This window comes from Panulirus ornatus, chromosome 12, assembly GCF_036320965.1.
Source record: "Panulirus ornatus isolate Po-2019 chromosome 12, ASM3632096v1, whole genome shotgun sequence".
Classification (NCBI taxonomy): domain Eukaryota; kingdom Metazoa; phylum Arthropoda; class Malacostraca; order Decapoda; family Palinuridae; genus Panulirus; species Panulirus ornatus.
Window position 1 is genome coordinate 23,362,476 of NC_092235.1, and position 17,207 is coordinate 23,379,682.

The window sequence follows — 17,207 nt, forward strand, 5'->3', positions numbered from 1 at the left end:
CTCCAGCTGTGCTAATCTGGTAGACTTTACTCCCCGTGGCAACACATACACACACACACACACACACACACACACACACACACACACACACACACTAACAGACTCTATCCTTCCCTTCTGTACCATATGCAAATTACGTCAATTCAGACTAAGGTCAGCGAACTTCTCGGGTACTAAAAATGTTCGATATACGACAGTTGACATATATGATATTCCTAACCATTTCCTAAATCCACCATCCACGGATAGAAGCAAATCAATAAGTGCACAACTTGGCTATCTATCTATCTATATATATATATATATATATATATATATATATATATATATATATATATATATATATATATATATATGTATTCCTATGAGTCCACGGGGAAAATGAAAGAAGACTTGAATAATCCGATAATCATAAAGACATCTTAATCACGCGCTAAATGACATAATTAAACCAACCTGGAGCTTGAATTACCTTATGGTGTGGGTTACACCCCTAATGCTCTATGTGTACAATGATTACCTTAATCTGAAGAGTATGTATATCATTAGTCTTAGGAAATGGCTAATAATGATCCATTGGTAAACTGGTTCTCCGCTCTCTTCCGGGAGAGTAGGAGGAGGTCGTGGGTTCGTATACCAGCCACTCCAAAGCGCTCAACCCTCATCAGGTTTTCTTTCGGCTAGAGAGAGAGAGAGAGACAGAGAGGAAAATAAAAGAAAAGGGAGGAGAGGACAGAAACATGCCCCCTTCCACACGCCACTTGATTAATGAAATACGAAGGGTTAGGCACCAGTGTGGGGGGGGTTACTGAAACAAGGTTGTTGGCCCATTTGATAGTTAAATGATGACTTCTACACCACAGGAACTCTGGCTGTCCCTCTCTATCCCAGCCACAGACAGACAGACAGACAGACGCGGCTGAGTCTGTCTGTGGTGTACCCTACCACAGACAGACTCAGGTGATGGTGTCTGTACTAGACTAAAAATACCTCTTCAAGCCACAGACAGACAGACAGAAAGGTCCAGGCGACGGTGTCTGTGCTAGACTAAAACTACCCCTTCAAGCCACAGACAGTCTCTGCCGATGGTGTCTGTGCTAGGCCCCTACCACAGACAAGACACAGACGATGAACCCCTCCTTACCACAGACAAGACACAGACGACGAACCCCTCCTTACCACAGACAGACACAGACGATGAACCCCTCCTTACCACAGACAAGACACAGACGATGAACCCCCTCCTTACCACAGACAAGACACAGACGATGATTACCCCTCCTTACCACAGACAAGACACAGACGATGAACCCCTGCCTACCACAGACGGCCAGACAGACAGACAGAGAAAGGCCCCAGGAGACGGGTGTCTATGCCAAGCCCCCCCCCCTCCCCTTCCCGCCACACAGACGGACGGACAGACAGACCCAGACGATACAGCCTTCTGTTGCCGGACCAAAAATACCCCCAGCGTGCACATCGCCGCCCACCGGGATCAACATTTGGCAACACAGCAGAAATATCCCCGGCAGCTGACGACACACAGGAAGTCCCTCCCTCACCAGTACCCCAACGCTCTTCGCTCCTCCCTTCTTCAGGAGCACGCCTCTCTCCCTCTCTCTCTTCCTCCCTCTTTGCTGTTCGTTCCCTCCCTCACCAATTCTTCCTCCGTGGCGGGGGCAGGGTCCACTCTCCTCGGATCTTATCGCCTTCCTCCCAAGTAGTACGTCCGGGGTTTTTCCTAAAAGCTTCTGCAAAGTCATTTGACCCAACACGACACCAGACTTCACCCATCTCTGCTTCTTTCATCTTTTTCGCACACGCACACACACACACACACACACACACACACACACACACACACACACAAACGTCATTTTCTATTTCTCATACGAGGTTTTACTTCTAATTTGTACACAAAATGACGAAAACAGTAGAATCCATCTAGCAAGGGGGGAGCCTCAGCTCGTTTTCTCTCTGAGGTGAATCAGAGAAAACGAATACTTTTTGGGCAGGAGAGTCTTAACTAAATTCACCACTTTGAAACGTGAGGCTTCCACTTCCCCCCTTTTAGCTAATGTAACCTAAATTTTTACCCCGAGACAGATCCAAACTCCATCACTCGCCTTGAACCCTGTGATCCTAACCCCTCTCATCTCCCATCCTAGAGCAGGGGCAGGGGGTTCTCCTCTTCTCATTTCAATCGTCCATACACTTCACATCCAGTCCTCTCTGAGAGAGAGAGAGGGTATATATACCTTACCAAAAGGAGACACGAACCCCCATCCTTTTCATGATTCCCTTCACTCGACACGCGTACCTTCCTCCCGCCGTCTCGTCTTACACCGTAACGCAACACCCCCCTCGTCCCGTTTTCTACCACCGACACCGCCCAGACATCCACGTTTTGTCAGGGTTCCCATTTTTGACTCGAGCGCTGCACTGATTGTGGCGCCTCCACCACGCCATATTGACCCGAGCCTTCTGTATGCCACTGAGGTCAAATACCTTTTTTCTTTTTCTATTCTATAGCATGATGTAAGACCCTTGAAACCCCGTGTGTGTGTGTGTGTGTGTGTGTGTGTGTGTTATCTGGGTTTCCACCCCAGCAACCCCTCGCTGCTCCTCCCCCTGCTATCAAACACATCTGTTCCACTCTCTGCACCACCTCCCCCATTTCCTGAAGGGAGAGGCTGTTCTTGTGTCTGCACGACGTCTTTAATCTTCTTCCTCCTTCTCCTCCTCCAACAGTAAATCTAAAGAGACCTTTTCGTAATAGAGATAAGCCTGTTTTCTGGATCACACACACACCTTAATCCCTTTATAGTTTCCTCGTAACTTTCTATTATTATTTCTGACAGTTAAAATAAAAAGAATACCATTAGACAAATAATGATGAGACATAAAAAAAGAGTTGACCATAATAAAACTTGTTGCAGTAAAAACTCTTACTAAATCAAACACTGATAAAGAAACCATTTCCGATGCATCTATCAACGCGAGAATCATGTCTATACCAAGGCTAGGGCTACACCAGACGGTAGAGCAAGTAAATATCATTATGAAATTAATACCAAACACATAAAGATCTTTTTTTTCAATTCCCCTCAAAAATGACCAGATCATATTTTTAAACGTCTGATGAGTGAAGCTTTGAAAGTGAAGCTTTGAAAGTGAAGTTTTGAAAGTGAAGCTTTGAAAGTGAAGCTTTGAAAGTGAAGCTTTGAAAGTGAAGCTTTGAAAGTCAAGTTTTGAAAGTCAAGTTTTGAAAGTGAAGCTTTGAAAGTGAAGTTTTGAAAGTAAAGTTTTGAAAGTGAAGTTTTCAAAGTTTTTCTCTCTGATAGATGGTCGATAGACAGTATGGAATGGGAAAGGTCAGGTGGAATGGGAGAGTAACAAGGTCAAGGTATTTCGGGATATGTCATGGGTCATGATGATCGGCAGGGGTCACTGGGTGTACAATGACGGGGTGTTGGCAGTGACCTGCTCCTGGGTGGGGCGCAGCGACGTGGAAGAGTGTGTGTGTGTGTGTGTGTGTGTGTGTGTGTGTGTGTGTGTGTGTGTGTGTGTGTGTGTGTGTGGAAGTTCAAACCATTGTTCCAGGGGAAAGCCACTCCTTCCTTCCTTCCTTTCCCCCCTTAGTATCTGGGGGCGGAGGAGGGACCACCAAACACCGCCCCCAGAGTATATGGAGGAAGGGGGAACGAGAGGGTTATGAGAGACTCTTAAAGCTGCACTCACCCCAGAGACTACACAGGTGTGGGCCACAGATGGCCCACGCCACAGATGGCCCACGCCCCTCCCTCAGGTAAACACCATGACGATCGAAGCTGGGGGCCTGCGTGTGGGTGGGTCTTCTTGCCACCAACGGGATCAAGCAATCAAGGTCGAATCCCCTATGGTTATGTATGCGTACTCCTGCATCTAATGGATGTCAATATACACACGATTGGCTACAGAAGAGCCAAGGGTCATTATAAACACACGATTGGCTACAGAAGAGCCAAGGGTCATTATACACACACGATTGGCTACAGAAGAACCAGGGGTCATTCAACACGAAGGGTCATTAGAGCATAACCAGCGTAATGACTGGTTAGGTTATGGCTTGGTAGAGCTGGAAAACAATATATATCACATATAGTAATCTTAGATTTCCGCTTCATTCTGGCTCGTTTGATAAAGGATGGGCCCAAAAAGGAATTACTGTTCTTGATGCTAATGTAAATCATTGATTCATATAGGAATATATATAAATATATATATATATATATATATATATATATATATATATATATATATATATATATATATATATATATATATTCTTCTTCATACCATTCGCCATTTCCCGCGACAGTGAGGTAGCGTTAAGAACAGAGGACTGGGCCTTTGAGGGAATATCCTCACCTGGCCCCCTCCTCTGTTCCTTCTTTTGGAAAAAAAAAAAAAAAATTACAACACCATAGACTTCAATCTTTTCATAACCATCTCATCTTACAACATCTACAAGTCCTTTTTTTGGGTTGTATATCTTTAATGTTACGAATACAAAACCCCACGATCTATCGCAGCGATGGCAGAAAATCTATCAGCGCGAAGGAATGAGAGTAAGAAACGGAAAATACATATATATATATATATATATATAAAATCTACATATTGAACGCCATTACTCCGCTGTGCAGGAAGTGTCACAATGATATGGCTTATCAGTCACGACCACAACGCGAAGGACGCGATGCCCTAAAACGTGGTCTCTTATCAGTTGAAATACCAACTGATACATGGAAAACGAGGTCACTCAAGCAGACCACAGAGTGACCATGAAGGTGGAAGACGAAGGATCTACCGTCAATGGAAGCATGAGAGGTGAAGCCAGGATAGAACAGGGAGAATAGACGTTGTTCTATTCGAGCCAGAACACACACACACACACACACACACACACACCAGGTGTTCTACGTCGTGGGGGCTGGCTGGTTGGTTGGCTGTATGAGGGAGTTAGGGGGACTAGATAGAGTTTCAATAACTCGAAGACGTTTCGCGAGCAGCGACAGCATATGAAGAGATATGTCGGCACTATGAGGGGGGGCAGTGTTCCCCTTTATGTAGACGAGAGAGAGAGAGAGAGAGAGAGAGAGAGAGAGAGAGAGAGAGAGAGAGAGAGAGAGAGAGAGAGAGAGAGAGTCTGCGAGCGAGAGTGAGGCAGGAAAGAGGGCATGGCGGCTATTGTGGGGTGGGTGGACTGAGGTTTGGCAAGGCGCGCGTGTGTACGGTACATGAAGGGGATGGAACCTACGGAACGTAGATTGTCGAGGGGGAGGGTAAGGACGATATGATACCACCACGCCCTTCCTCACTTCAAAGCCTCAGAGAGAGAGAGAGAGAGAGAGAGAGAGAGAGAGAGAGAGAGAGAGAGAGAGAGAGAGAGAGAGAGAATTCATGTATAACGGAACATACATTGAACAACCCCAAACGACTGGTGGCGAGAGTAGAAGAGTTAAGATAATGCCAAGCCTCGAAGACTTTAATATTGAGGCCATGTGAGAGAGAGAGAGAGAGAGAGGTCAGGGTTGAACTCCATAGGTGAGAGCCTTCGTCTATATTCTCTTAAGGCGATCAATTGGGAGTGTAAAGAAAATGGGGAGAGGGGGAGGTGAAGGAGGCTTTTAAAATGGGATTGTAAAGAAATGGATAGTATATATATATATATATATATATATATATATATATATATATATATATATATATATATATATACACACATATTTCTGGTGAACTAGAGTGAAGCACTGGATGAAATAAAGGCTTCTTTTCGGAAATACTTTGAGCTGGACGATACAAGATTATACAAAGCTCTGGCCCTCATGCACGACAGGCATGAAGAAAAACATCACGGTACATAAGTCTACAAAGAAAAATGAAACTGGGGTCACTGAAGTTGGAAATGGGCTAGGCAAGAGGTGTGTGTGTGTGTGTGTGTGTGTGTGTGATGATGGCCTTCTGTTTCCCCGACACTGAAACGGAAGAGAGATATATACATATACAATCATTACACGGTCTCTGTGGTGACCGGAAGAATATGTTGTTGCAAATAAACGCGTCACGCATATAGAAAGGGTTCCTGTCCCGTATGAGGCATGGAGGAGGAGGAGGGGGGGAATCTCTTCTGGTACACCAGAGCCTCAATGGGGGGACTGAACTTGTGGTGGTGGTGGTGGGGGGGGGGGGGGAGCCCAAAGACTCACAACGAGGCAATCACTCGCCACATCACTCAGTAAGGGGCACTGTCTTGCAAGAAGTCCAGGAAGGAGGAAGAGGAGGAGGAGGAAGAGGAGGAGGAAGAGGAGGAGGAAGAGGAAGAGGAAGAGGAAGAGGAAGAGGAGAAGGAAGAGGAGGAAGAGGAGGAGGAAGAGGAGGAGGAGGAGGAGGAGGAGGAGGAGGAGGAAGAGGAGGAGGAGGAGGAGGAAGAGGAGGAGGAGGAGGAGGAGGAGGAGGAGGAAGGGCTTTACATCAGCGGGTTATGGCAGACGTCGCCACTTACCCCTGCCTTACGCAAAATTACCATCTCCCCCATGCGTTATCAAACGAACTGGGTAAGAGGGGCTTTTGCGGCGAAATCAAGCACTGAGGGAAAGATGTGCGTTAGATAACTATAACGAAGGAAATGAATGATGAAATCAGTCACAAAAACAGAAGCATATATGTTGGTTAAGACGTGGCAACGAAGAGGGATACGTAGTGTATATAATGATACAAATAATGTAGATGGAAAATCAGAACCTTTGAGAAAAAATGGAAAGAGAATATATAACGCGAAGAAAACACCTTTAAAAAGTACGTTGAATATATAAATCAAAGACACGATTAGCCCGCTGTTAAATGGAAATGACGCCTTGATAAATGACAATAACTAGATTCCCCTCGAAAACATTCATTTTGAATTAGTTTCTATCACATAGAAAAATTTCCCAAATACGACACGAGCACAATACTTATTTCTGGACGGTGAAAAACGAAAACGAATTAAAAAAAAAAAATGGACATTAAATATCAAACTGATTGCCATGCAGTAAACCCAAACTACCAAGATACACAACAAAATCTCTGAACAAGTCAACAGTTTGTTCAACAATACAGCATTGGATAATATACAACTTGGTCAGAGGAAGAAGGATTAAGGATTCCAAAAAGGATTTAGACTTAATTGACGTAGTGGTCCGAGACGTGGAAAAAATAAAAGGATTTCATCACAGACGAATGTAAAGTAACGCACTCATACGCTTGAAATATAAATCATGTATACATCATGTATGGTAAGTTAATAACAGAAGAAAATGGAAGGGGAAAAAAATACTTCCCTTTCCTCATTCACAAAGGATCTTAAACCTCCTCATTCTATCCTCACACTGCCCTGCCTCATACACCCTCATCATACCTTGCATATGCCCTACACGTCACTCACACATGCACGTAATGCTTCTCCAAATATCCCCCACTCCTCTCTCAATCCTGTTTTTTCATTGACTTTAACCTATGCCACTCTCTCACCCATTCTAATCTTATACACAGATACCCATTCTAATCTTATACACAGATCGCATGGCACCAACATTCGATCCTCCGCATCAAAACTTCTAAGGCATTCGATCACCTCCTCTTCCCAAAATAGATCTCAATTGATCTTAGCACCAAGATTCGATCCTCCGCATCAAAACTGCTAAGGCATTCGATCACCTCCTCTTCCCCAAACATTATCTCAATTCGTCTCCACGCCTCTCAATAACAACCATGGATACATATAACCCCCCTTAACCAACCCGTCGCCTCTAATGATATACTTCCATTCTAACCCACAACCACCCCGAACTCACACACACACACACACACACACACACACTTCTTTTTCTTAACCCAACCCCACAGCTCGACCTTAAATTAAAGTGCAACGTCTGTCTTCACTCTTGCTTCCCCTTCCTCCTTCCTCCGCCTTTCTCACGACACCCCCATGAACTCGACCCATCTCTGGACGGGCCGTGAACATTCGGTCTACTTCTGTGTGTGTCCCCTTAACTTCACTCGAGAGCGGAAAACACGACCCCTGGCGCACACGCGTCCCGTCATTATTCACGAGCAAACACGGACGGACACACACACACACACACACACACACACACACACACACACACACACACACACACACATACACACAAGCCTGAGCCTTGTGAGGAGAGAGGGGGATGTCGCTTGATTCGCATCTTCTGTTCCTGTTTTACGAGAGATATAATACGAAAGGAGAGGTCTCCAGACACCCAGCTCCAGCCCGCCTGCCTCCTGCTCCCCCACCCTCACTCGCCTTCTACGACGTGGGGTGGTAGTCTCTCTCTCTCTCTCTCTCTCTCTCTCTCTCTCTCTCTCTCTCTCTCTCTCTACTCCCCCGTCCCCAGGATTCGCGAGGTCATGCCAGCGGCGGAATACCGAGGACATTACGCAACGAAACTGGACACAACCTTTCAAGCTCTTATAAGAAACAAAAAAAGATTGAATATAAGGTATTCAACGCCATCTTCGACGGCTAAGACTTGGGGAAACTTCAAAACTGAAGACGATATTGATGGACCGAATCCTTGAAGCAGAAAAAACTGAAGACGATATTGAAGGACCGAATCCTTCACGCAGAAAAACTGAAGACGATATTGAAGAACCGAATTCTTTAAGCAGAAAAACTGAAGACGATATTGAAGGACCGAATCCTTTAAGCAGAAAAATCTGTTTTCCCCCTTGAACATTACCATCCCACTCACATTCTTCTTCTTCTTCCCCACCTCCTTCTACCTCTCCTTCACTATCACGGGGAAAACTTGAGGAAATAAACGAGCCACCCCCTCATTTCTGCCACAACCAGTTTTCCCAGAAGCAGAAACAGCGCCTCGAGGGTCGATCTGCCGTGTCACTTTGCTGTGCACGTAACCTTTAAAGAAGAATCTTACAATATCTGTAGGAAATATAGTGCTTCTGGGACACGATATGGCGTAAACAAATTTTACGTAAGAACCTCACATTCTCCGTCTACATTATAGTCTCATTTGATTGATACACATTCTCGCTTGATTCGGACCTTTTGGCTGACGAGTTGCCAATATTGTGCTATCCTCTCTATCTACTCGAATCAAAATAGACTATAAATGACCCCTCGAGAATATAATCACCCAAACAGGACAGAAAATATAGATTCATGACTTACCTAACTGCCGGTCCTCTTGGTGGCGAACAGCATCGAAGAAAGGTGGACGAGGGTTGAGAACAAAGCACTTCGAATGTACACGTAAATACTTAGAATAACACTATGATCTACCGAATATTCTACGTTTCCACTGTACCGTGAGGGGAGTGTAACATGCAGATACCTTACGGTACACAAAGGCGCCACACACTAGCTCCTCCAGGATGTACTACCGTCATGCTGTAACGTAACGAGTGACTACCGTGACAAGTAGTAACGTCTGAAAAAGGATCATTTCTGTAACATTCTTCGTGCCTTTGATGATGACCGTCACTAACCCTTTAGCACTACAGCTGTTACAAATTACCTCAAAAGTTACAGGTCGCGCCTGTTACCATCAGAATACATAATGAATGTACTGTCTCCTCTTACATCACTACAGCACTACCCTTGGGTATATGACCTCTAACGACCCAATAGGACCTCTGGCCTTGACCCAAGGGTCATATACGACTGTCGTGCTAATGGGGATAACACAAATCCTTTAGAACGGTGTGGGTAAGGTGGTTCTTCTTCTACCCACCTTATAGAACCCGTTACGTACAGATACTACGGCAGTGTGAGATCATCAACGTAGTGCAAGAAGAATGGTATTCTAATCCACCTGGAGCAGCTAGCCTCCAGGGCCTTACAAACCCTTTAGTTACGTATGATATCCTCTGCTATCCATGTTATCTTTAACCTTGCACAAAGATAAACCATTCTGTCTGTGGCGCTTGTAAGGTACTGGAGGGACCAATCCAACCACGGATAGAGTCTGATGGCTAACACGTCTTCACACAGACCATCCACGACCTTCTGCAAGTCTGGAAGACCTGTGTGTGACTCACCGTCTACGAGACAGTTGGTTCCCTTCTAGAAAACCAGGAGTATGAAGACCATTAAGAAGACCATTATGATCTTTCTCTCCGTTGAGCGAGAGACGTGCACACACGAAAGGAGGAACAGAAAGGGGGCGAACCCGTCCGTCCGTCCTTTCTTCCTTTTCCAGTACTTACCCCTATTCCAGCCGCCAGGGCTGCGGCCTGGACAGCAACGGCCACGGGTCCGGGCAGGTCTGGCACAGACCCCCCAGCGGCTTCGTCCGCCTGTCTCTGGAGCTCGGCGATTTCCTCAGGGGTCTTCTCGTCGTAGATGGGGATGGTCCCCGTGGCGGTCTTGATCCGCGCCTTCACGTCCGAGGTCTTCCGCCACGCGATGGAGGACTGGGTCTTCGTCTCGATCAAGGGGTCGGGGTTCGTCCGGCTCATGAGTGTCGAACCCAGCTTCGCCAGGAAGCCTGCGGGAGAACGGGAAGGTTCACCGTGGTGGGTTCACATCTGTGGTCTATCATCCTAACATGTTATGGAAAATGGATTGTGTGTGTGTGTGTGTGTGTGTGTGTGTGTGTGTGTGTGTGTGTGTGTGTGTTTTCCTGAGGTAATGGGGGTTGTTGTGGTTATGGAACACAAGATGAAGACAAATACTGTAAATATTTCCTAGAAGGAATGCTTTTCCAATGGTATATAACACCCTATATTGAACTGGGAGTATTGACAACTCGTCTATTAACCAACCCGGGGCACTTAGTGCAATACATGGCGTCTAGACACAAGCAAAGAATATATAAAAACAGATCCAATTGGTTCTCTAAATACTGATGAAACTGTAGAACTAGAGACACTAATGGTCAATAAGAGGAGTTCAGGGTGTGAGGCAAAACTCCATTTATCAATGTGAGACGTCATTATTGATAACGCCCTTCGCTGATCTGATAGGGAAGATGTTTTTTGCCAAACAAAAGAACCAGTTTGAAAGGTTAGATACGCACGTACGTCATAAGAAAGGTGTACATGCGTAAGTGAATATGTGCTACGAGAATTCCCTTTTATGAGCTGAAGTTTTACGCTATTGATGTATCCCAACTACACTGAAAATCACATTTGCCTGTTACTTCTGCAGGAACAAAGGAATGTTCGTCTAAGGATAGATCAATATATATATATATATATATATATATATATATATATATATATATATATATATATATATATATATATATACATTGCACTCCTATATAACATTAGATAACAAAAACATATGTATTTCTACCAGTCTGGTTGATGTTAAACGACCAGACCCTGAGGTGTTGGTAGATCTACCAGTTCTCTCTCCCTTCGTTCACTCCAACTATGACCTCATTAACTCTCTCTCGTGACTCTCACTAACAACCCCCCTCTACCGCTAATCAACGCCTCGTCAATCGTTGGTCGTTCAACGCTAATTAACGCCTCGTGAAACGCAGGTCCTTAAATGCAATCCTACGTATTTACAATACATATATATATATATATATATATATATATATATATATATATATATATATATATATATATATATATATATATGGCTAAGCACATAATACCATTATTGGATTACATTTACAAAACTAACAATATATATATATATATAAAAAAAAAGATTCGATCAGAAAGAGTCATGTGTGCCACACGAACATATCTAACAAGAATTAACTACTTTGAATAATTTGTTGCTAATGGAATTGGTGATTCAACTTCCTGTAAATATATATATTAAAATCATCGTACTTACACAAATTGATGACCTTACAAATATTAATGATATATGTGAGTTTGGCTTCTAAATTACCAGAAAAAATACATATTATATATATATATATATATATATATATATATATATATATATATATTCATCCGTCACAAAAAATATGAAAATAAACCTGAGATCTTTTCAAAATATCCCCATCAAGAACCTTATCAATGGATGGTTCGGGTCGTTAGAGCCCTATTAAGTGGTTCAGGTCGTTACAAGTCTCAACTGGGTTGTTGTAAGCCTTAACAAGGGCGGATCAGGTGGTCAAACCCCTAACGAGAGTGGTTAAGGTCGTCACAAGGTTTAACTGGGTTGTTCTAATCCCTAACAAGGCTGGATCAGCTCGTTACAGCTCTAACAAGACCTGTTCAAGTCGTCACGAAGCTGAATTGGGTTGTTGTAAGCCCCTAACTAGGCTGAATCAACCAAGCCGTAACAACCTCCCTACCCTCCTTAACAAGCCTTGTACAGGTAGTTACAAGCCTGAACAGGGTTGTTCTAAGCCCCCTAACAAGGCTGGATCAAGAGCCATAACAACCTCCCTACCCTCCTTAACAAGCCTTGTACAGGTAGTTACAAGCCTGAACAGGGTTGTTCTAAGCCTCCCACCCGTAACAACCTCCCTCCTCCCCCTTCAACAAGGACAAGTTTCTGGCGTTGTAAGCCTCACCTGGGTTCTGGAACACGGCCTTGTTGGACACGTGTTTGTGTGACATGGTGGTGCTAACGAGGGTCACGTGTCTCCCAGGTCACGGGGTCAGAGCATCCGGGATCTTCAGGAGTCTGGGCCGGCGACACTCTGAAAATAATGTCAAAGGTTAGACAAATGGCGTTTCATAGGTGGGGGAATCCCGCGTTATAAACACACACACACACACACACATCACCTGGTTAATTTCTGTCAACCAAGTGGCATAAAGTACAGTAACCAGCAGTTAAATATATATATATATATATATATATATATCCCTGGGGATAGGGGAGAAAGAATACTTCCCACGCAATCCCTGCGTGTCGTAGAAGGCGACTAAAAGGGTGAGGGAGCGGGTGGCTGGAAATCCTCCCTTTTCCAAAAGAAGGAACAGAGAAGGGGGCCAGGTGAGGATATTCCCTCAAAGGCCCAGTCCTCTGTTCTTAACGCTACCTCACTAACCGTGGGAAATGGCGAATAGTATGAAAGAAAAGATATATACACACACACAGTGGGTGTTACATGGTCAATGGACCTGAAAGAAATACAAGTCTCCTTTGAGGACTTTCTCGTTCCAAAGGAACCCATCACTTACCCTGCTCCTGCGTGGGGGGGCGCGGCCACGCCAATCCTAGACACCACCTCTGCAGAACCCCCCCAATGAAAGGGGGTTCCTTGGGAGGGGGGGGGATGTGTGGGTTCAACAAACGAATTAATCTGGACGTGAATAAACACACCGCTAACGATGACCGCCCCCCCCCCCCCCCCCCCCCGTGGGTGCAAAAGTAAATAAACACAAATCAGCCAATTAATTGGCATGATGGCGACGTAAACAAAACACAAATCAGCTGACATGTCCAGGGGGGGGGGGGGGGGAGTGGGGGTGGGTGGGGTAAGGAGGGTGGAGAGAGGGGGGCCCCGTTTTCTATGTGGCCAGATGATGAGAATGCCGCAGCGCGTTTTCCTTCGGTAGTCAGCTGATTCACCTACACAAGACTGTCGAAATGAGGGTCGAAGGGCTATAAAAGCAGCCCCGGGCATCGCAGAGATGACCTAACCTCACCTGATAACACACCAATGGACACGCCTCTACATACACTCAATACCACGATAGATTCAACCTTGTGTCGACGAACGGCTTCCAAACACCGATTCAGTAACTGATACCAAGTCTATAATGTGAGGCAATGTATCCAGTAACCCTTCTTCTTCCTCCTTCCTAAGCAACAAACACGTTCATAAATTAACCTTGCACGCTGCAAGACGCAGAGCAAGCGCTTGCAAGACGCAGAACTGTGTGGAAAGAAAAAAAAGAGAAAAATAAAAGCCATTTTATTCGCCAAGGAAAAGTGCGCATACTTTGCATTCGTCCTCGTGTTTACATAAACCCCAGTTGGGGGGGAGGGGGAGGGGGAGAAGAGGGGGGAGAGACGAAGAGGACGCTAGGTTTTCGAAGTGAAATTACCCTCAGGTCGCTGCTCGAATGCACCACCAGCTGCCTGGAGACAAATATACTTCTGTACACACAGCTCTGGTCCAGCATAATGTGGACGCCTTTTTTTTTTTTTTCAACACACATTCGCTACAATGGTGACTGAACTGCTGTTTCTCCACCTATGAGTTAATCCCTCAATGATCGACATATGTAGCTATTGTGAACGAAAATATATAATCTTTGTTGTGATTATGGAAATGAAAAATTAACAACACCACAACTTACGTTTATGAAGAACAGAAAGGCCACCCATGTAAAACAGAGATCAATATTAAATAAAGTTTTATATTTACTGTAAACACATAGTCTTTGTGTAACCAAAGAGAGTTCAGTCATAGAGAGAAAAAAAACAAACTCTACTTTGAATTAATCAATTACTTTAGAAATACAAATGTAATCTGTGAAGCCACAGTTACATTTCACAACACGTCCGTTGCACACCAGTTTTCAAGTATACCATTTAAAATATAACATTCAGGGTGAAACCATTTGGCGTCATCCCTTAAGCATGACGGTACGACGCCTTGAGTACGATGGTACGACCCCTTGAGTACGACGGTACGACCCCTTGAGTACGACAATACAATCCTTGAGTACGACGTTACGACCCCTTGAGCACGACAGAACGACCCCTTGAGTACGACGGTGCGACCCCTTGAGTACGACGGTACGACCCCTTGAGTACGACGGTACGACCCCTTGAGTACGACGGTACGACCCTTGAGCACGACGGTACGACCCCCTAGAGCACGACGGTACGACCCCTAGAGTACGACCCTTGAAGAACGACGATACGACCCTTGAGTACGACGGTACGACTCTTGTGTACAACGACCCTCAAGCCCAAGGGTCGTCGCCACACTGTGCTCAACGGGTGTCTTTTAAAAACCACCACATACCAGGTTTTCTTTCGGTCTGATCCGCCTCAAATACGAGGGGTAACGTACCTAATTCACACACATGGAGAAATGCACAGATAAAAACACGCATTCTCACAAACACGCAGACTTCACGACCCCATCGGGGCTTCCTTGGTGCTTAAGGCACGAGAGAGAGAGAGAGAGAGAGAGAGAGAGAGAGAGAGAGAGAGAGAGAGAGAGAGAGAGAGAGAGAGAGAGAGAGAGAGATCAGGTGATCCTTGGATTCGTCGATATTTGAAGATCTTTCGGAAATAAAACACAGAAACCCCACACAGCTCAGCTGGAGTTATTTATGTGAGGGGGTGAATGCTCACAGCACTCTGTGTGTGTGTGTGTGTGTGTGTGTGTGTGTGTGTGTGTGTGTGTGTGTGTGTTATTTATTTACACGTTTAGAAAAAGATCTAAATTGGCACTGACCCCAGCCAGTGGCAGTGTTTAGAGAATAGATTCTTTCCCTTCTAAATTCATCATCATCATCATCATCATTACGTCTCTAAGTTTCAAGATGGGGAGCCATATTGCTTTACACACGTTTCCTAACCTGTATAGCTTTGAGCCAGTAAGATCAAGTGTCTATATATATATATATCTTCGTGACCTGTGACCCTGGAGGTCTGTCTACCATCAATCAACCTCTCTCCACCAAACTCTAACCTCCACAAACACACCCCTCTCCTTACCTATCCATACCTATCTATCCACATCTGTCTAACCATATCTATCTACCCATATCTAATGCATCCAAATATTTTACCACTATACATCTATTTTCCTTCCCAACCTCCACACTTCAGGTGGGAAATGTTTCACCACCAGCTCACATATCCTCGTCATTTCCTCCCCCAACACATGACACAGCGGAGTCGACTATGCCTTCGTCATTACACCATTTCTATGTTTCGAGGAGAGAGAGAGAGAGAGAGAGAACACAAACACTGACCTGACAACACTGACAACTCTCTCTCTCTCTCTCTCTCTCTCTCTCTCTCTCTCTCTCTCTCTCTCTCTCTCTCTCTCTCTCTTACACATACACATCTCATACATTCTCAAGAACTTTTGAATGCGCACACACATATACATACATATGACTATCGTATGTACAAGAACACACATACCTGCACACACACACACACACACACACACACACACACACACACACACACACACACACACACACACACCTGCACACACCTGTATTTAACGTATAAATACACTCAACACCTGAAGAAAATACCCATGGTGTTCGCTGGCGAACCAGACTATTTCTGTGATATGGACTGTCCCAAGAAAAAACAGAGAAAGAATCGCCATTAATTGAACACTATGTTCAGGAACCGAGGAAATAGAACTCTTAAAAAAGAAAACAATTTAAAAAGAAAATAAAAAAAGGAAAATGTCGAAGAATTCTGGAAAGAGATACAGGAAAAGTAAGGCTTTAAGACGCGCTTAATCTCGCTTAGATTTTACGAATGTCCAAGCGAAGGAGGCAGCGAACCTCTGATATAAATTTGCGGTAGTTAAGCGAGAATTAGAACGCAGGGGTCACGAGGGCTGGCATGCTGAAGCGAAGAAGAGAGAAGAGTCAGAATATTAGCAAAGTCGTGCAAGAAATACATACATACATATACTTATATATATTCCTATGAGTCCACGGGGAAATGAAAGACGATAAGTTCCCAAGTGCACTTTCGTGTAATAATCACATCATCAGGGGAGATACAAGAAATATAAATCAGTTGATATATATATATATATATATATATATATATATATATATATATATATATATATATATATATGTGTGTGTGTGTGTGTGTGTGTGTGTGTGTGTGTGTGTGTGTGTGTGGATGGTAATTTGCTTGTCCAGCAACACAGGGTAAATCTACAAGCATGAGCTGACGAAGGCTTGCGTGCGCGCGCGCACACAAACACAGCCATGTCAACATCCAGGGAGAACACACCCACACCCTCTATCGTCTCTCCTCCAGTATAGCGAAGGTGGGGGTTCTGGAAGCTTTGGGACAAGTGGAAGATCCACTGGACGGGCGAGGAGGAGGAGGAGGAGGAAGAGGAGGACTACGGGACTAACCCTTCCTTAACTACCCTAATTAGCAGTCAGAGGAGGAGGGAGGGAGGGAGAAGGAGGGGAGAAAGAAGAGGCGTAAACAGAGATAAGTTAGCTATCATATTGACAATAACGCA

General features: G+C 44.7%; 1 protein-coding gene across 3 annotated transcripts in view; it reads right to left on the reverse strand.

The window, feature by feature from the left end:
• Positions 1 to 17,207, reverse strand: part of LOC139751858 (protein Obscurin-like) — a 318,529-nt gene that overhangs the window by 260,214 nt on the left and 41,108 nt on the right. For all 3 annotated transcript variants that reach the window (XM_071667498.1, XM_071667497.1, XM_071667499.1), the window contains exons 2-3: positions 12,570 to 12,698; positions 10,285 to 10,565 (exon numbers count right to left, since the gene is read on the reverse strand). In XM_071667498.1, the coding sequence (XP_071523599.1) occupies positions 10,285 to 10,565; positions 12,570 to 12,615 (327 nt within the window). In that variant the 5' untranslated portion in view covers positions 12,616 to 12,698. The remainder of the gene's footprint in view (positions 1 to 10,284; positions 10,566 to 12,569; positions 12,699 to 17,207) is intronic.